The 20,066-nt window shown below is 42.2% G+C and overlaps 1 protein-coding gene and 1 long non-coding RNA gene across 5 annotated transcripts in view; one reads left to right on the top strand and one right to left on the bottom strand.

Moving 5' to 3' along the window:
• The window catches only part of LOC122679620, a 98,324-nt gene that overhangs the window by 39,954 nt on the left and 38,304 nt on the right, over positions 1–20,066 (bottom strand). The gene's annotated exons all lie outside the window — the stretch shown is intronic.
• ZNF704 (zinc finger protein 704) overlaps positions 1–20,066 on the top strand; it is a 247,172-nt gene that overhangs the window by 213,662 nt on the left and 13,444 nt on the right. The window contains exons 6-8 of one of the 2 annotated variants that reach the window (XM_043880467.1): positions 7,052–7,319; positions 9,584–9,688; positions 19,768–19,865. In XM_043880467.1, the coding sequence (XP_043736402.1) occupies positions 7,052–7,319; positions 9,584–9,688; positions 19,768–19,865 (471 nt within the window). Of the gene's footprint in view, positions 1–7,051; positions 7,320–9,583; positions 9,689–10,683; positions 11,536–19,767; positions 19,866–20,066 lie in introns of those variants that run through there. The other variant, XM_043880468.1, reaches the window with a different exon arrangement.

Genomic DNA, 20,066 nt, shown 5'->3' with positions numbered 1-20,066 from the left:
TGGCTCAAACTCATGTCCATTGAGTCACTGATGCCATCCAACCATCTCGTCCTCTGTCACCCCCTTCTCCTCTTGCCTTTGATATTTCGCAGCATCAGGGTCTTCTTCAATGAATTGGCTCTCCGCATCAGGTGGCCAAAGAATTGTAGCCTCAGCTTCAGCATCAGTCCTTCCAATGAATATTCAGGGTTGATTTCCTTTAAGATGGACTGGTTGGATCTCCTTGCTATGACTGCTGAGAAATAAGCACTACAATCACTTTGCCCAACCAAGGGTAAACATAGGGAAGGCATCATCCGTAAAAAGTGGTAGAAAAAGAAAACAATAACGGGTTCCAAGGTGATTTTGCTGATTCCTGTGGATGGGCTCCTGCCATGGCTGGAAAGAAGCAGGAATCCAGCTCCCTCACCCATAGGCTGGGAATGCCGGGGACATAGCCAGACCCTTCTAGAGGATGGCTTGTGAAAAATCACCAAGCACTGTGGTCGTGGCCCAGCAAAGCAGGGCTTCTGCTCCACGAGCCAGAGGGTCCACCTCACCCTCCAAGAAACCCCACACAGAACCCACTCCTTCAGGGAAGGAAACCCCACAGTGTCTCCCCTCACCTCTCACCATCAGGACAGCTCACAGTGTAAATATCTCAGTTATTTGAACGTTTAGAAAGAGCTTCCTGAAGCTAGAATCAGGCGCTGGGGGTCTTTGTTTTAAAGTCCATTGGCCCAAAAAGTCAAATCCTATTCAGCACCACACAGAAACACATACCCTATCTATGTGTTTATAGACTGTGAGTAGCATCACTTGATTTTCTTTTGAGCTTCCAGGATGCTCTCCTGGTGGGTGAAATTCAAGTACAGCAGGTGCTGTATTTGCTTCCCTGGGATTCCCTTTTTACTCTGCATGTTTCACATGGCCTTGATGAGTTAGAATCCCCATCTCTGCCAGCCACGGCCCAGGAATGAGCCTGGGAGGCTATAGGAGGATGGGGCAGTTTTTAATGAGTGTTGATTGCTTGTGAAGAAGAAGGGAGCGTACCCCAAGCCCCAAAATACTTATCTTGTGTCTGATAGAGCTGCAGTGCACACCACGCCAGCATAAGAAGTACACTGTTTTTCTCTGAATTCTCACTCCGTTCTTACACACCAGGGGCTGATCCTGATTTACCCCCGTGTAGGACACACCATTTTCCCCAGGCCTGCGTGTCTATTAGTAGCACTCGGCAGCCGGTAGCGACTCGGCTCACCCTTTCCTGGAGAGGAAGTGGGGACAGGAATAGAACAAATGCACATTCTTCGGCCCACTCTCTGGGGTCTTTGATGCTTTGCTTGTAGGAGAGCCAAGCCCTGCCTGACCTGATACGGAGCAGACACCTCCCTAGACACCTCAGCCAGAGAGCTCAGGGGATACGGAGCCAGGCTGGGAGAAGCCACTGATCTGCCTGAACAGAAAGGCCCAGGAGAAAGGGAGATTTGTATTTTAGGTTCTGTACAGGGATTGTCAGTGGGAAAAAAGTTTATTCTGAGTCAGTGCCCTGCTGCTGCCAGATATGGTCATGAAACTTGGAGATGCCCCAGGAAAGGAAGATTTACAGATCCCATCCCATAAAACCGGGTACAAGAATGTGCATCATTTCCCTAGAAATCCTCAAATCCAACAAATGTTAGTTATTTGACAGGCTTCCCAGGTGGTGCAGTGGTAAAATCCGCCTACCAATGCAGGAGACGCAAGAGACGCCGCTTCCATCCCTAGGTCGGGAAGATCTCCTGGAGGAGGGCATGGCAACCCACTCCAGTATTCCTGCCTGGAAAATCCCATGGACAAAGGAGCCTGATAGGCTACAGTTCATGGGATTGCAAAGAGTTGGACATGACTGAGCCCCCGCCTACACACACACACACACACACACACACACACACAGGACAGTTATTTTCTTTTACACAAAACTTACTCTGGAAAAGCACAATTTTCTGTGTCTCAGAAGAACCTGTGGAAGCACCAGAAGATACTTTCCTGGTGGTAGTAAACACTGAGTCTTTCTAGCTTCAGCCTTATTTTTATTTAATCAACATTTAGTGCTTATTACACGTGAGCGCGCTCCACCTCTAAGCACTGTGTTCGGCAGGCTCCCGGTGGACCCGGAAGGCCAGCTCTGCTGTCCTACTGTATATAAGGGCACGGGCTGCCAGAAGGCATCTGGGAGGTGTCAGGATTTGAACCTGGCCAATGTAACTCCAGAATTCATGTTGGTAATCACTGTGCTATAGCATCGGCTTCTTTCTTTCATTCGTTCAGCATTTAACAGGCACCTACTGTGTGCCAGATGCACTGAAACATGTGGTATCTGTTAAACAAAAATGAACAAGACACAGCCCTAAAGAATCTGTCTTAGGGAGGCAACAGAAGTTTAAAAAAATTACAGAAATGTACCAAATCATTAAATAAATAAAGTGAATTGAAATGAACACACTTCAGAGTAAGTCCCTGGTGGCTCAGATGGTAAAGAATCTGCCTACAATGCAGGAGACCTGGGTTCGATCCCTGGGTTGGGAAGATCCCCTGGAGAAGGGAACGTCCAACCACTTCATTGCAACCGCCTGGAGAATTCCAGGGGATTGCAAAGAAGCAGACACGCTGAGAGACTTTCACTTCCACTTCTTCAAAAGGAGCTCAGAGGATTTAACTGATGCTAACTCCTGATGCCTGTCACTCAAACGAAGTCCCCAGTTTGAGAGCTCAGGCCACTTGCGCCCCCACCCCTCGCCCAGCCGCTGCCAGCCGCTCCACAGCCTGCTCACTGGCTCCTGTTCCTCTCGCCCTCCTGCCCTCTGTTCTCTCTCCAGACAATGGCCAGGGTGAGCCCTTTAAAAGTAACATGTCTGTTTCTGTTTTGTAGGTAAATTCATTGGTATCATTATTTTTAGATTCCATATAAAAGTGGTAGAATATGATATTTGTCTTTCTCTATCTTACTTTACTTAATGTGATAATACCTAGTTCCAGCCATGTTGCAAATGGCATTAGATGGCATTAGAGAACAAATTTATGGTTCTCAAACGGCATAGAAGAGGAAGGGGTGGAGTGGGGAGAGATAAATTAGGAGCTTGGGATTAGCAAATACACACTACCATGTATAAAACAGATAAACCACAAGGACTTACTGTATAGTGCAGGGAACTGTCCTCAATATCCTGTGGTAACCCACAATGGAAACAAACCTGGGAAAGAATACACACACACATACACACGCACGCACACACACACACACACGCACACACACGCACGCGTGCACGCATGTGGCACTTTGCTGTACACCTGAAACTAACACAACATTGTAAATTAACTGTACTTGCTATACTTCAATTTTAAAAAACAAAAATAACAAGTAACCTAGATTCTTCAAAATCCCCAGAGGCTTCCATCATATTCAGAACAAAAGACCAAGTTTTTCCCCAGGGCTGACAGCCCTGTGCCATTGCGTCTCCACCTTCCTTCCCATTCTTCTCCCATCACTCATTGCCTGGCACCCTGAGCACCAGCCACCTACCTCTCGGTCCTTCTCAGAAAGCAACAAGCCAGCCCACCCCAAGGTTCTGTGCATTCTTCTCCCATAGTTCCCACAAGGGTTTTCCCCTCACCTCATTGAGACCTCTGCTCAAATGTCATCTCCTCAGAGAGTCTTCCTATGAATACTCTATTTAAAATAATGTCCCCCATCACTTTCCCTGATTAAGGATGCTCTTAATGCTGCTTAATTTTTCTTTCTGGGATTTATCTCTACCTAATGTATTAAATGGAGAAGGCAATGGCACCCCACTCCAGTACTCTTGCCTAGAAAATCCCATGGATGGAGGAGCCTGGTAGGCTGTGGTCCATGAGGTCACTAAGAGTCAGACACAACTGAGCGACTTCACTTTCACTTTTCACTTTCATGCATTGGAGAAGGAAATGGCAACCCACTCCAGTGTTCTTGCCTGGAGAATCTCAGGGATGGGGGAGCCTGGTGGGCTGCTGTCTATGGGGTCGCACAGAGTCAGACATGACTGAAGTGACTTAGCAGCAATGTATTAAATATCTGTTTCTTTATGGGTTTACTTTTTTTTAATTGACTTATGGTTGATGAATAGTATTATATAAGTTGCACATGTACTGTATGGTAATTCACAATTTTTTATGATTATAGTCCATTTATATTTACTGTAAAATATTGGCTATACACCCTGTGTTTTACAATAATACATCCTTTAGCCTAGCTGGTAATCCACCTGCAATGCAGGAGACCACAGTTCTATTCCTGTGTTGGGAAGATCCGCTGGAGAAGGGATAGGCTACCCACTCCAGTATTCTTGGGCTTCACTGGTGGTTCAGACGGTAAAGAATTCGCCTGTAATGTGGGAGACCTGGGTTTGATCCCTGGGTTGAAAAGATCTCCTGGAGAACGGAATTGCTACCCACTCCAGTATTCTTGCCTGGAGAATTCCATGGACAGAGGAGCCCAGCAGGCTATAGGCCATGGGGTTGCAAAGAGTTGGACACAACTGCGCAATTTTCACATACATACACACATCCTTGTAGTTTATTTTATCCATAATAGTTTATACCTCTTACTCCTCTACCCCTGTTCTTCCCCTCCCCCTCCTTAACTATTGGTTTGTTCTCTATATCTGCTTCTTTTTTGTCATATTCACTAGTCTGTTGTATTTTTTAGATTCCACATATAAGTAATATCATAGTATTTGTCTTTGTCTGACTTATCTCATTGGCATAATACCCTCAAAGTCCATTCATGTTGTCACAATGGCAAAATTTCATTCTTTATGCCTGAGTAGTATGAGTGTGTGTGTGTGTGTTAGTAGCTCAATCGTGTCAGACTGTTTACAACACCATGGACTGTAACCTGCCAGGCTCCTTTGTCCATGGAATTCTCCAGGCAAGAATACTAGAGTGGGTTGCTATTTCCTTCTCCAAGGGATCTTCCCAACCCAGGGATCAAAGTCAGGTCTCTTGCATTGTGGGCAAATTCTTTACTATCTGAGCCACCAGTGTGTGTGCGTATAACATGTTCATCTATTCGTATGTTCATTGACACTTAGGTTGCTTCCATATCTTGGCAATTATAGATAATACTGCTATGAACATTGGAGTGCATGTGTCTTTTCGAATTGATGTTTCTGGTGGGTTTTTTGTTTTTTTTTATTTTATTCAGATATATACCCAGGAGTGGAATTGCTAGGTCATATGGTAGTTCTATTTTTAATTTTTTGAGAAACCTCCGTACTATTTTCCACAGTGACTGCACCAGTTTACCTTCCCACCAACAGTGTGTGAGAGTTGTCTTTTCTCCACATGCTCACCAATATTTGTTGTGTTCTTTTTGATGATAGTCATTCTGACAGGTGTAAGGTAACGCTTCATTGTTGGTATTATTGGTTTGATTTCCATTTCCCTGATAATTAGTGATGTAGAGCATCTTTTAATGTGCCTTTTGGCCAACTTCATGTCCTCTTTGGGAAAAAGTCTATTTAGTTCTGCTCATTTTTTAAATAGAATTGTTTTTTTTTTTTAATGTTGAGTTAATGAGCTATTTATATGTCTTGAATATTAACCCCTTATCAGTCATATCATTTGAAAATATTTTCTCCCATTCAGTTGTTTGTCTTTTCACTTTGTTGATAGCTTCCTTTGCTGTGCAAAAGTTTTTAAGTTTAATTAGGTCCCATTTCCTTATTTTTGCTTTTATTTTCTTTGCTTTAGGAGACAGACTCGAAAAAAAAAAAAATATTGCTACAATAGATGTCAAAGAGTGCCCTGCCTATGTTTTCTTTTAGCAATTTTGTGATGTAATGTCTTACATTTAGCTCTTTAATCCATTTTTAGTTTATTTTTGTATATGGTGTTAAAGAATGTTCTAATTTCATTCATTTACATGTGGCTGTCCAGTTTTCCCAGCAACGTATGTAGAAGAGACTACCTTTTCTCCATTGTATATTCTCGCCTCCTTTGTCATAGATTAATGGACCGTAAGTGTGTAAGTCTATTTCTGGGCTCTCTGTTCTGTCCCAATGATCTATGTATCTGTTCTTATGCCAGTGGATGCATGCTCAGTCACTTCAGTCATGTCTGACTCTTTGAGACCCTATGGACTGTAGCCTGCCATGCTCCTCTGTCCATGGGATTTTCCAAACTAAATGCTGGAGTGGATTGCCATGCCCTCATCCAGGGGATCTTCCTGACTCAGGAATCAAACCTGTGGCTCCTGTATCGCCTTCATTGCAGGTGGATTCTTTACCCACTGAGCCACTGGGAATGCCCTTTATGCCAGCCCCATACTGTTTCATTCACTGTGATTTTACAGGATAGTCAGAAGTCAGGGGAGATGATTCTTCCAGCTCTGTCCTTTCTCAAGATTGTTTTAGCTATTTGGAGTCTTTCGTGTTTTCAGACAACTTTTCAAATTATTTGTTCTAGTTCAGTGAAAAATGTCATTAGTATTTTAATAGGAATTGCATTGACTCTGTAGATTGCCTTGGAGAGCATGGTCATTTTAACAATGTTAATTCTTCTAATCCAAGAACATGGTGTATTTTTCCATCTGTTTGTGTTGTCTTCAATTTCTTTCATCAGTGTCAGATAGTTTTCCAAGTGCAGGTCTTTTACCTCCTTAGGCAGGTTTATTCCTAGGGATATTATTATTTATTTTTGATGTGTTCTGTTACAAGTTTCTTGTCTGCCTCTCCCACTAAACTGTATGTCCCATCAGGGCAGAATCTGTTTTGTTCACTCTAATACTGGGTTCCTAAAAAAGTGCCTGGACATAGTAGACTCTCAGTAAATTTTTTTTTTGAATATTTGATTGATTGGTTGATTAGTTGAGTCAATTGCTTTAAGATATCAAGGAAGGCTTCCCCGGAAGTGGACAGTTGCAGGATAAGTAGAAGTTTGCCAAGCAAACAGGACAGAGGACAAGCATTCCAGACAGAAGGAACAGCATGTACGAGATCTCAAGGCAAGAAAGCAGTGTGGGTGAGTAGGATTGCTTTGCTCTCTTTTGCATTAGGCGTGTTGGGGAGTCTGACTACAGTGATGGAGAAGAAGACTTTTACTACACTGAGATCAAGCTCAACACGGACTCCGTGGCAGACGGTCTGAGCAGCCTGGCCCCAGTTTCACCTTCCCAATCCCTGGCTTCGCCTCCTACTTTTCCCATCCCAGATTCCAGCCGAACAGAAACTCCTTGTGCCAAAACTGAGACAAAACTGATGACGCCCTTGAGCCGCTCTGCTCCCACCACCCTCTACCTCGTGCATACTGACCACGCTTACCAGGTGACTGGCCAGGGGTCGTGAGAGCATCACTTTACTCCTAACCAGAAGCAGTAGCATTCTGACCTGTGAGTTAAGGGTTGTTACTATTGTGTCTGACTCTTTGTAACCCCATAGACTGTAGCTCATCAGGCTCTTCTATCCATGGGATTCCCCAGGCAAGAATACTGGAGTGAGTTGCCATTTCCTATTCCAAGGTGAGTAAAGGATAGCTCAGTGGGAAAACAGCATCCAGGAGAGCCCAGTAGCAGAGTTCGCCTTTTTTCTCCTTTTAAAGCCAGAATCTCATGCAGATTGGACCTTAGGGTGTTCTTGAACTTCCCAGTACTGACTGAAGATCTGATCCCTGAGAAGTTGTTATGAGGATTAAAATCCTTAATATTGTAACACTATCAGGAGGGTGCCTGGTACATGATGTGAGTACTTGTTAGATAAAAAAATTAAATAAATGAAAAGATGAACTTTGAAAAGCGTTGGCACAATGACAGCCTCATCCTGTACTGCAGATCCAGGACTTTGTGCCCTGCCTCTCTGAATTGGTAACTAACTCTCTCAGGCTGGAGCCATGGTTGTCAGTGTTCAGCAGATCAACAGTGTCAGCGTCACCTGGGAACTTGTTAGAAATTTACATTGCTAGACCGGCAGACCAGAAGCGAGGGGTGAGGCCGAGCAGTCTCTGTTTAACAAACCCTCCAGTGATTCTGCCTCACTCTAAAGTCTGTTAAGGCCTTAGAGACAAATCCTGCAAATACAGGACACAGCAAAAGCTCCTTCCCCACCCTCCCAGCAATTCTGAACTCTTTTAAGTGTCAATTTAATAAAATTTCAATACGCTCAAATGAAAAAAAAAGTTTTCCCATAATTTTCAACTACTTTATGTAACTTTTTAAAAGAAAACTCTCCTGTATATATTTGTAATTTGTATTCTTCCACTCTTGTTTATAAACACTCTGTAGAACTGAATATATGACTGAATTCAATTAAATCAAAACACCAAGTTGTTTCTTTCTCTTATGTTAGGTATCTACTTTTTAATTATCATCAATAAGGCTACTGAGGACACTTCCATGCCAGTAGTTTTTTTTTTTCCCCATTGAATTTCCAGAAGAGTAATTATTGAGTCTTAGAATAGAGCATGAACAGCTATGTATTGCCAAAATATTTTCCAATGGTGCCAGTTAGAAAACCACTGCCACTAGCAAATATATTTATAAAAGTAGAAAAACTAAACTTGTAGAGGAGACATTCAGCCATTTATTAAGTAGACTTCAACTCAAGAGCAATGGAATAGTGCTAATTATTAAATTAATCGATGCAGCAACTTTCATTCCTGACTCTTCTATTTAAAAAGAATAATTTATCCCTTAGTTCTCATTTGTCAGTATTGCATTTGGGTCCAAAATCATGGGCTTGAACCAACTTAAATTATTTTTCTTATGTATATAATGAGAGTTGGAACATACACTAAGGGATCTAGAAGTGCCTTTCCAAACTATAGATTCACAGCATTGGGATTTTTCTGTTTATAGATATAAGTGTTCAACATAAAGATATTAAAAACATGAGCAAAGAAAGAAAATCCATCCCAAGTCCCAACAACAAGAAAGCCCCTTGGTTCATATTTTTGGTAGGTCCTTCAGGACTGTTCTTTGTGCGCATTTTTAAAAGCGGAATCTATTATAGTACTGTTTCCGCTGTGCTTCACTGTTTCCACTTGAGATCTCATGAACATTTTCCCATGCCAATGAGTATTCTTCAGCATCATCTTCCCTATGTGTTTCCAGTTTTTTAAAAAAAATATAATACATAGTTCTGCAATGAACATCCTTGTGTCCATTTCTTTAGAATACATTCTAGAAGTGGAATAGCTAGTGTACAGAACACTAAGAATTTTGACATGTATTGCCAAATTACCTTCCCAAAATGTAATTGACAACCTACCATCACTTATAAAAAGCTGATCTCTCAACTTGATAACAAGGAATTGTATCTCACAGATGTCCTAAGATAGGTATGTGTATGTATAATCAAATTTCTATTCAGAAATCAGCAGCCAAAAACTTTCTCCTTCTATACCTTAGATTGCTTAGATGTATAAAAAGTTTACCTCTAGCTACTTTCTTTAACCGTGTTTAATTTCTTCCTATTATAATTTTGTCATTAATAAAGCTGAGATTATTTCCGAAGCCTTATTTTGGTAATGACAGCTGAGGACTCCAAGGAGAAATATTCTTTCAAAACAACTTTCTCTGTTTTCTATTTGACAGGCCACGCCCCCTGTGACCATTCCAGGAGCAGCCAAGTTCACCCCCAATGGCAGCAGCTTCAGCATTTCTTGGCAGTCTCCTCCAGTTACCTTCACAGGCATTCCAGTAAGTAGAAAAGCAAAAAGCCAGAAATCTGGTCAGAGCCAAGCATACATTTAGAGAACAAATGGTAGAAACATGCAAGAAAAAGACAAAAATTGGAATGCCAGAATAATTTTTTTTTTTAAGTGACATTTGTAAACTTAGCAAGCTATCTTGTGGTCCAGACTAGCCCAACTTCTCTGTGAAAAGGTGTTTTGACTGGAATTTTAGAAACTAAAAGACAGTTTCATCTGTTGATAAACAACTTGTTGGAAATATATCAAGATTTTTTTGTATGGATGGTGTATTTGTATGTTTCCTAAAGGTTTTATAAAATTAATAGTTGAACTCAGACCCCAAAGATGAAAGAGACTCTACAGGTAAATGGCATATATTATTATGAGCTTTCTGGTGGCTCAGATGGTGAAGAATCTGCCTACAATCTGCCTGGGTTCGGTCTCTTGGCCAGAAAGATCCCCTGGAGAAGAGAATGGCTACTCACTCCAGTATTCTTGCCTGGAGAATTCCATGGACAGAGGAGCCTGGTGAACTACAGTCCAGGGGGTCACAAAGAGTTAGACACGACTGAGAGACTAACACTTTCAATTTTTCTTTCAACTATATACAATTTGACTTTGAAATTATTATTTGTGGGTATGTCATTTTGAAAGTTCAGATAGTAGAAATTGAAATCAACTTTTTTCTTCCAAAGCCTAAATAATCCATGCTGATGGGTAATTTGCAAATAAATGAGTATTGAAATATGCTGTCAGATTTAAGGATTATTTTAGAATTGATTTGACATATTAAATAATTACTGTCTGAAAACTCACCATGAATTTACTTGATTCTTAACTATTCATTTAGAAGATATGGAGTCTTTTACAGCTTATCACAGAATATCCATAGACCTCCACATTGCTCATGCTCAGGGGTTTACAACTCCTGATAAGGTTCAGAAAGTGGCTTATGATAATAGATATTAACCTTATTTTCTCCTCTCCACCCCTTTCCCCAAGGACCTCACAAAAGCTTCTTATTGCAACTGCTGGCAACTCCCAGAGGTTTCCAGCAAATACTAAGGCCTCCTGTGGAGCTGATAAAAATGAAAGTGGCTCAATCAATTATGCTGTGCTCTGTCAAAGAATATTTATTAAATTCCTTAGAGGAATAGCCAACAATAAAAAAGCGTCCTGCTGGCTGCAATTTGAAAATCTGTGGCTTCCAGAAAATACTCCTAGAATTGGATGTTTAAGCAGTATGGTGGATCTGGAGTACTTATGAAAGGTGCCTGCTTCATGAAGAGTGGGAACTGCTGGTTGTTCTCAAAGAACAAGAATACGATGGATGACCTTGTTACAAACATTTAAAAAGACGAGATTAGATGTGGAGGTATTAGTTTTGCTTCTGGCAAGAACAATAATTCCCCCGAGGTGGGTGTCAGCCTTTTTGGCAACTTTTTTTTTTTTGGACAGACATAAAAAGACCTGAGTGGCTCTCAATATGACATTTGAGACTACCCCTCTAACCCAGAGAGGCAGCTCCAAACATAGAATTACAGAGACCTGCTCTTCTGAATTCTGTTCACTCCTGTCTTTGATGAGAGCTGAATTTTCAGGAACATACCCCACATTGCTCATCTGATGAAAAAATAAGTACAGCATGTAGACAGAACATTGCAGTTCAGATTTCCTTTCAAGTTACCTTTTTTATTAGCCCAAATGGAATATTTTCCCCTTTGTTCTATTAATTAAATCATTTCCTTTTGAAATAAAGTGACGTCACTGTGAGTGGCTTTTCACTAGTTTTAAGTCCCCTGAATCTCCTAAGTGGCGGACACAGCAGGACACCAGTCAGGTTCCCTCCTCTTGTTGATTTCTCAACAAGAAAAGTTTAAGACTCTTCTCTCTATGGATACTATGGATATCTCGGCCCTCCTCTCAAGGTCCTAGATTTTTCAGAGTTCCTCACTTCACTGTTGGTTACCAGGGACATCCTGGACTAGAGCTTTGACAGAAAGTATGTAGAATAACTGAGTTAAGTAGATTCCCACTAAAATCCTATGTGAGCTACTAATTTATTCTTTCACCAGAGAATTCCCAATCTATCTAATTTTAGATGACTTTAGCAGTCAAGCTTGCCATTACTATTTAAAAATAAAGGTAAGGGAGTAGGGAATGCTGCCCTTTTCCAAGGCTTTTGTTCTATTCTAGAAAGATGACAGAAGGTTTACTACTCAAAGTGTTCATGTTATCCTACTCTCAAGCATGTCTTTTTTTAAAAAAGTAAAAATGTAGCTGCTTGCTGTCTGCCCACTTACACTGGGGGCTGGATCTCACAACACCACACCTCCTAGCATAGGACTCTCACATGTCCACTGACTGGGTGCCAACAACCATCCCTGAATTCTCCACATGTGCTAGTCCCACCCTTAGAAGATGGGGAGCCAGGCTGACTCTGAAAACACGTGAATCCCCACCTCCTATATTTGTGTAATAGGGTTTTCAGACAAAAGCTCTAAAAGTTTCAAATGATAAGGCACTAGTATTAGGGGTGGCTTCAACTTTATCCAAACTGATGAACAGAGCAGTTGCCATTTTATTAAAAGTGAAAGTGTTAGTTACTCAGTCATGTCTGACTCTTTCTGACCCTCATGGACTGTAGCCCTCTGTCCATGAAATTCTCCAGGCAAGAATCCTGGAGTGGGTAGCCAATCCTCTTTAATGAATGCATTTCTTGTTTTACTCAAAAGCAAGTACCCTGAAGTTGTCAACCCCATTTAAGATTTCCTTTTCTCCCCTGTCTTTGAGACCTAGTGTTGAAGAGGAGATGCTTTCATATGCTTCCTAGAAAGTAGAAATAATCTCCTTCTGTGAAATCCCAAGGTTTGCAGAATTTTATTTATTCATTTGCCTACACTGGACTTCCTGAACTGGGGCCTTTAATAAGTTCCCTGGGTAAGACTTCTTCCCAGAGGTGTATAGCTGAGAAAGTCGATCTGCATATTCACAAACTAACTATAGATTCAGTCTTTTCTAGCCCAAGGCTATGGGCATAAGGTAGGGAGAAGACCATGGTTAATTACAGCTTTCTTGACCTGTTTTTCCCCAGTGACTCCTCTTTTCTTCTAATTATTTCCCTTTCTTTCGCTATCTTCTCAGGGCAGAAAGCTGAGAGCTCTTGGCCCCTGTGTTAGTCTGCCGTAATAGGAGACTGGGTGGCTTAAACAACCCACATTTATTTTCTCACAGTTCTGGAGGCCAGAAATCTCAGACCAATGTGCTAACTGACTCAATTCCCAGTGAGGGCCCTCCTGCTGACTTGTCAGGGGCCACCTTCTCAGTATGTCCCCACATGACCTTTTCTTTTGGAGGTGAGGAAATGGAGAGAGAGCCCTTTGGTGTCCCTTCTTATAAGGACACTAATCCTATTGGATCAGGGTCCCACCTTTTTTAATTCATTGGGTGGTGTTAGTGGTAAAGAACTCGTCTGCCAGTGTAGGAGACCTAAGAGATGCAGGGTCCATCCCTGGGTCAGGAAGATCCCCTAGAGGAGGGCTTGGCAACCCAGTCCAGCATCTTGCCTGGAAAATCCCATGGACAGAGGAGCCTAGTGGGCTACAGTCCATAGGGTCACAAGGAGTTGGACTGAAGCAACTTAGCACACACGGAACACATATCTTTGATTACTTCCTTAAAGGCTCCATCTCCAAATACAGCCACAGTGAGAATTAGGGCTTCGACATGTGAAGGTAGGACTGCACAAAATCTGGCCCATAATAGGCCCCATGCAAGTAAGTAGGAGCTAATCAATCTGCTATCCAAGGGCCATGCCAAGAGGCTTCAGGTCAGAGAGATCATCTCCAGACCTGAAATAGTACTTATTAGCTCGTTAGCTGTTGTTGTTTTTTTTTTTAACACTTTGATGGAGGATTCAAAATTGTTTGTTAGAACAGATTAAAACCAAGACAGGGGCCTTTTTTCCATTTGAGAGATAGAAAATCACAAAGAAAAGAAATTTCTCTAACATATTCACAGAAGGACATATCTGCATTACTGCTTTTGTTTTTGTTTAGTTGCCCAGTCATGTCCGACTCTTTTGCGACCCCATGGATTGGGATTTTCCAGGCAAGAATACTGGAGTGGGTTGCCATTTCCTTTCTCCAGAGGATTTTTCTGACCCAGGGTTCAAACCTGCATCTCCTGCATTACAGGCGAACTCTTTATCACGGAGCCACTGGGGAAGCCCGTTACTGATCTGATGTGAGGCAAATACTATCTCTGGCATTTACAAGCTGTGACCTCTGGCCAGTCAGTCTCAGGACCTCTCATAAGCAATGCCTTCAACTTAGCTGTACAACCACCACCTTGTATTGTATTTTCAAGCACAATGCTTGGCACTGGTTGACGCTGAGTAGAACTTACCTAGTGTTATTATCTGTGTTGTATCTCATTACTATTAAACAGGGGGCAGAGAAAGTGGATTCTCCTTATTGGGATTGACTCATATATCACAGATATACTCAACATATGGGAGAAATCAGCCATAATTTTTGCAGACTGTAATTTAGAGTTCTTTACACTCTCCTGAAATCACACCTAATCAGGAGACAAATTATAGGCATGTAGCCCATTTTATTAATTTAGAAGTAATACCACATAGTACTCTCTCCAAGTATGCTATATACTTTATAAAACAAATCCCCAAATAGAACTTAAAAAGTTAAGATATAAAACAAATAAATACAGAATATGGAAGCCATTGGGAAAGAGAGTTGAAATCATGTTTTCCAGGGCACTCATTATTGTCATCATTTATGAGGCAGGTTAGAAGACAGCAGAAAACAGGGCATTAGCACCATTCAGAACCAAATACCAAGATCCCTGAGTGTCAGACAGCCAGCGTCCCACTGTTTACTAACTGCATGGCCTCAGCCACTTCCTTACCTTCTCCATCTCCTTGTCTATAAAGTGGAAGTGATAGCATTGCTTATGCAGGGTCATTATGAGGATTAAATTGGATAACATGGGGGAAGGTATTTAGCTTAACAAGTTCTTAGGAAATTACTGCTGCTGCTTTTAACTCTGGGATCCATATAAGCCAATTTCCTGCTCTAAGCCTAAATTATTTTACCTACAAAATGCAGGTACTGCTCATTTTTCAGGCTTTTTGGTGAAGATTAAAAGAGATTATAAATAACCCAGTGGCCCATCTTTCACATTTGCAAGCACTGAATAAATGCTGGCAGACTTCCTCTGCCAGTCTCTCCATTTGACTTCCCCACCCTCAGCCCCGGTTAACATAAGACGCCAAAACATGATCGTCTTGATCTTAAAAGTCTCCAGGAAAGCTCACGAGTTAGGTTGTATTCATCCTCCCATAGAACTGGGCCACACACTGGTATGTGAAGTGAGTCCTGGCTTCTGCTACACTGAAGGCTGTAGAAACCCCAGGTCTGTTGTGAAACGGGAGGGGCTGCCATCTGACAGGACTAAGCACAAAACAGGTGTGCCCTCAACTCCAGAGTTAAAGAAGCCATTAGCAGAAAGAAGAACGACAGAGAACGATTCTCCCTGGAGTACGTCCAAACCTGGTCCTCATCCTCCCGTAAGCCCACCAGGTCACCGGTTTTTTTATTTCAGCAAATGGCACCCATATCCCTTCATCCTCTCAGGCCAGAACCTAGGATGTATCCTTGACTCCTCTTAATTCATCCCTGACTAATCTAAAGATTTGTCTTCATATTTCCTGTCCTGTAGCCCATCTGTCAGCAGGTCCCAGAGTCTGTCTCTATAGGATATGAATCCAAGCACTTCTTCCCATCACTGTCACACCCCCATCTAAATCACCAATGCATTTCCCCACTAAGTTAGTGCAAAAGCGTCTTAAGTAGTCTTCAGCCCTGTCCAGGGCTGTCTCCAATTCATTCTCCAAGGAGCCAGAGTGATCATTCTAAAGCATTAATCAGATGTTTCACTTTATTAAAATGTTCCACTGGCTTCCCTCGCACTTAGAATGGAACTGAAATTCTTCATCACAGCTTCAAGGCTTGACCTGAATCCACCACCTCCCATCCTCCTGCCTTCCACCTCCCATGCAGCATCTTCCAGCCCCACTGGCCTCTGCACCTGGGAGGTCTTGGCCCTTGCCTTCCCCTTTCCCCAGAGTGCCCTGTAGATCAAAGGTAGCCAGTGCAATAGGCCTTCCCTCACCACCCTAAACAAATATGCTTTCCATCACCCTTGGTCTGGTAGCCTGTTCTAGTTTCTTCATGCCCTTATCACTAAAATGCCCTTACTTCTTTTGTGCTTATTGTCTCTCTCCCCACCAGAAGCTACGCTCTATGAGGGCAGAGATTTTATCTTGTTCAGTGCTGTATCCCCACAATCTACAACAGTGCCTAGGACGTGGATGCGTGCATGCTCAGTCATTTCAGTCTTTGCAACCCATGAACGGTAGCCTGCCAGACTCCTCTCTTCATGGGATTCTCCAGGCAAGAATACTGGAGTGGATTGTCGTGCCCTCCTCCAGGGGATCTTCCCGACCCAGGGATTGAACCCTAGTCTCCTATGTCTCCAGCACTGGCAGGCAAGTTCTTTACCACTAGCGCCACCTGGGCATGGTGAGAACCTAATAAATATTTGTTGACTGAAGAGCATTTTACCATCTCATACCAGCCCACACAAAAAGGGTATGGCCATTTTGCAAAATTTAGAACCTTCCACATTATCCCCAACTGATGGAAATAGTGTCCCTGGTGTGTCACCTAAATGTTTCCAGTTCTCTGACTGAACAAGGAGGTATTCGTGGGATTCTACAAGTTGCACAATAATTAAAAAAAATTTTTTTCTACAAGTTCCACAATAATTAAAAAAATTTTTTTTTCATTGTCCTGAGCACTTAATTCATATGAGCATATTCTAGATTATCTACAGTGGGGGTAAACTGTACAGTGGAGTGAAGCCTTCACTCCCTCTGGTTTGCTAATATGCATCCTGGTCCACTAGTGGTAAAGAACCCACCTGCAATGCAGGAGACATAACAGGTGGGGGTTCGATCCCTAGGTTGGGAAGATCCCCTGGAGGAGGAAATGACAACCCACTCCAGTAATCTTGCCTGAAGAATCCCATGGACAGAGAAGCCTACAGGGCTACAGTCCATGGGGTCACTAAGAGTCTGACGCAACTGAAGCGACTGAGCACACAGGCATGCATCCTGATCCCAACGGGATGGGGGATGTGTGGGGATTCTGCTTCTGGAAGAACATACCCATCCACATCAAACTCATACACTGAACTCCAAAGCTTTCATTTTATAAAAAAATTATGTATGTTACTCACCTCTGTTGGCCCTCAATCCACCCAGCTTTAGCAAAAAGTAGAGTCAGTTAATTAATTCTTTAATGGAAAATTAATTCTCATCCTGATATGAAAAAGAAAACAAAAATGATATTCTGGTATTTCAAGGACAAGACAGAACCAGATACACTGGCCGCTAGTCATTCCCTGAGGACACCATTGCTGTAGGCTTTGAACTCTGAAATGCCCTTTCATCTTTGCTCTTCACTATTTAACATATTCATTTATTCCTCCAGTAATTATTTGCACTGTATCAGGTAAATCTGGAGTTTATAATGATCTCAACAAGCAGAGTATTTCTCATGGTGTTAATTAGTTCTCAAAAGTAAATAAGCATGAGAATTTGGCTTCTGTGGTAGCTCCAGTGGTAAAAATTAGCCTGCAATGCAGGAGACCAGGGTTCGATCCCTGGGTCAGGAAGATCCCCTGGAGGAGGGCATGGCAATGTACTCCAATATTCTTGCCTGGAAAATCCCATGGACAGAGGAATCTGGCAGGCTACAGTCCATGGGGTTGCAAAGAGTCAGACACGACTGAGTGACTTTCACTTTCATGAGAATTTGGGGAAAGACTTTAAATGTAAATTCCTGAAACCCATCCCAAGACATTTTCTCAGTACATCTGGACTGATACTTATGAATCTGAATGCTTAAAAAGCAACCTAGTATATTCCACACAGTAAAATAATATTCAAGACTTGAGAGAGAAGAAAATTCTAAAATACATGTTGATGTGGATAAACACCAGGGACATTATGCTAAGTGAAATGAAACAGTCACCAAAAGACAAATATTATATGATATTGTATGATTTCATTTACAATGTATGGTATATCTAAAATAGATTCATAAAATCAAAAAGTAGAATGGTAGTTGCTAGGGATTAGGAAAGTGTAAAAGCGTTAGTTGCTCAGTTGCGTCCAACTCTTTGTGACCCCATGGACTGTAGCCGACCAGACTCCTGTGTCCGTGGGATTCTCCAGGCAAGAAGAATGGGGCTTCCCTGATAGCTCAGTGGATAAAGAATCTGTCTGCAATGCAGGAGACCCTGGTTTGATTTCAGGGTCAGGAAGATCCCCTGGAGAAGGGATAGGCTACCCATTCCAGTATTCTGGCCTAGAGAATTGCATGGACTGTATAGATCATGGGGTCGCAAAGAGTCGGACACGACTGAGCGACTTTCACTTTCAGGCAAGAACACTGGAGTGGGTTGCCATTCCCTTCTCCAGGGATCAAACCTGCGTCTCCAGCATTGCCGGCAGATACTTTATGGTCTGAGCCACCAGGGAAGCCCATGCGGGCTAGGAGGAGGGGATAGATGAGAGTTACTAATCAATGGACATGAAGTTTCCATTAAACCAGATGAATAAGCTTTAGAGATCTGCTGTATATTATATCTAGAGTCAGCAGTGTTGTATTGTGCACATAAAAAATTGTTAAGAGTGTTAGTTCTTCTTACAATAAAATAAAGTTTTTTAAAAAAGAAAAGGTGAAGACCAATGGTACAGAATAAATCAGACATAGCAACGGTGGTTTAAAATGTTAGTTTTTTTCTTACGTGTTTAATTCTTCTTAATTTATAGCTGGGAAAATAGCACTTATATGTCCATTCTTTTACATTCAATTTTTTAATTGAAAAAAAAAAATTTAAAGTCCAGGTCCCTATACTAGAGAAATTCAGTTCGCTAAGTGTGCGTAAGGATGTTCCCATGACTGTGGATCGGTACTGGTATTCCTGTGGTCATGCTGGCTTCTCAGTGATAAAGTTTTTAAGCTTATTAAATGTTTGCTCTTTTGTGTATGGCAATCTTGTATATTTACGTGACACGGCATTTGTCTTTTGTTAGTTTTTTTTGGAGCTTCTGAGAATCCCATTTGCTGGGAGATATTTAGTGTTATGTGAGCAGGTGATGCAAAGAGAATAAGTGAGAAACACAAGAGGAAGGGAGAGCAAAGGGGTCTCTCCCATCATCACAGCTGAGAGACAGGAGCATGAGGCGGTTAAACACACGGTCCGGCATCAGGAGAGCTCAGCTCTGGCCATTACAGGTTCCACAACCCTGGTCAAGTTATTTAACCTCCCTGTGCTTGGGTTCCTCATCTGTAAAATGGGAACGATGAACACTTATCACATGTAGTTGTTGAAAGTGAAGCTGTTGTCAGGGACCCTGGCACAAAGTGGGTGCTCAAAAGTTCTACAAGGTTGACATTCATTCTTGCTTTGCTCAGGCTCTTTGTTGCTTGCCTTTGTTCCTGTTCAGACCCCAGAATCTGCCATGTGGACGTCTTATGCAAGAGGCCATTTATGTTATTGACTGTGAATAATCTAATTGAATAAACAGAAGGCCAAGGTCCACACTGTGTGTTGCCACTGAGTAGCTGTATAATTTTAGAAAACTTTCTCAACCTCTTTTCTTCTTTAAAAGAGAGATGATTGAAGCTTGGAAGAAGAATATCCTTCAAGGTTTAAAATATTATTCAAGTGAAAATGAGCAATTTGGAATGCAGGGATGTGAAGTCATGAAGATTTCTGAAGTATTCATTGTTGCCAGATCTTTTCTGTTGGCGGTTGCGTTTAAATTCCACCAGGAGCATCACCCCATCCATTTTAACCCGTGGTCTCTATGAATGAAGCACTGCCTCTCTGTGTCTAATGGTCAGATACCATTGCCCATGTGGCAAAGGCTAAGGAAATGCATGGCGAGGAGAGCCTGCCCCGTCAACTTTGTTTCCCATGTATTTACAGGTGTCACCAACCCACAGTCACCCGGTGGGCACAGGAGAGCAGAGACCGCACACTCACACCGTCCTGTCCTCCCCCCCAAGAGGGACGGTCAGCCTAAGGTATGAGTGCTTGAAACCCCACATGCCTCCTCTCTAGGGAATTAGCCAAAAAATAGAACCACAAGGAAAAGAGAAACCAGAGATACAATCTTCCATAAAATTCCCCTGGAATGGGTGAAACACCCATTCTTTCGTTCCCATGGTTCCCCCCATCCATTAACTATTAATAAAGATTTTTCATTTTTCCGGGGCAACAGTTCA

Source organism: Cervus elaphus, chromosome 21, assembly GCF_910594005.1.
Source record: "Cervus elaphus chromosome 21, mCerEla1.1, whole genome shotgun sequence".
Taxonomy (NCBI): Eukaryota; Metazoa; Chordata; class Mammalia; order Artiodactyla; family Cervidae; genus Cervus; species Cervus elaphus.
The sequence above is the reverse complement of the archived record's forward strand: the minus strand, read 5'-3'. Positions and strand labels throughout refer to the sequence as shown.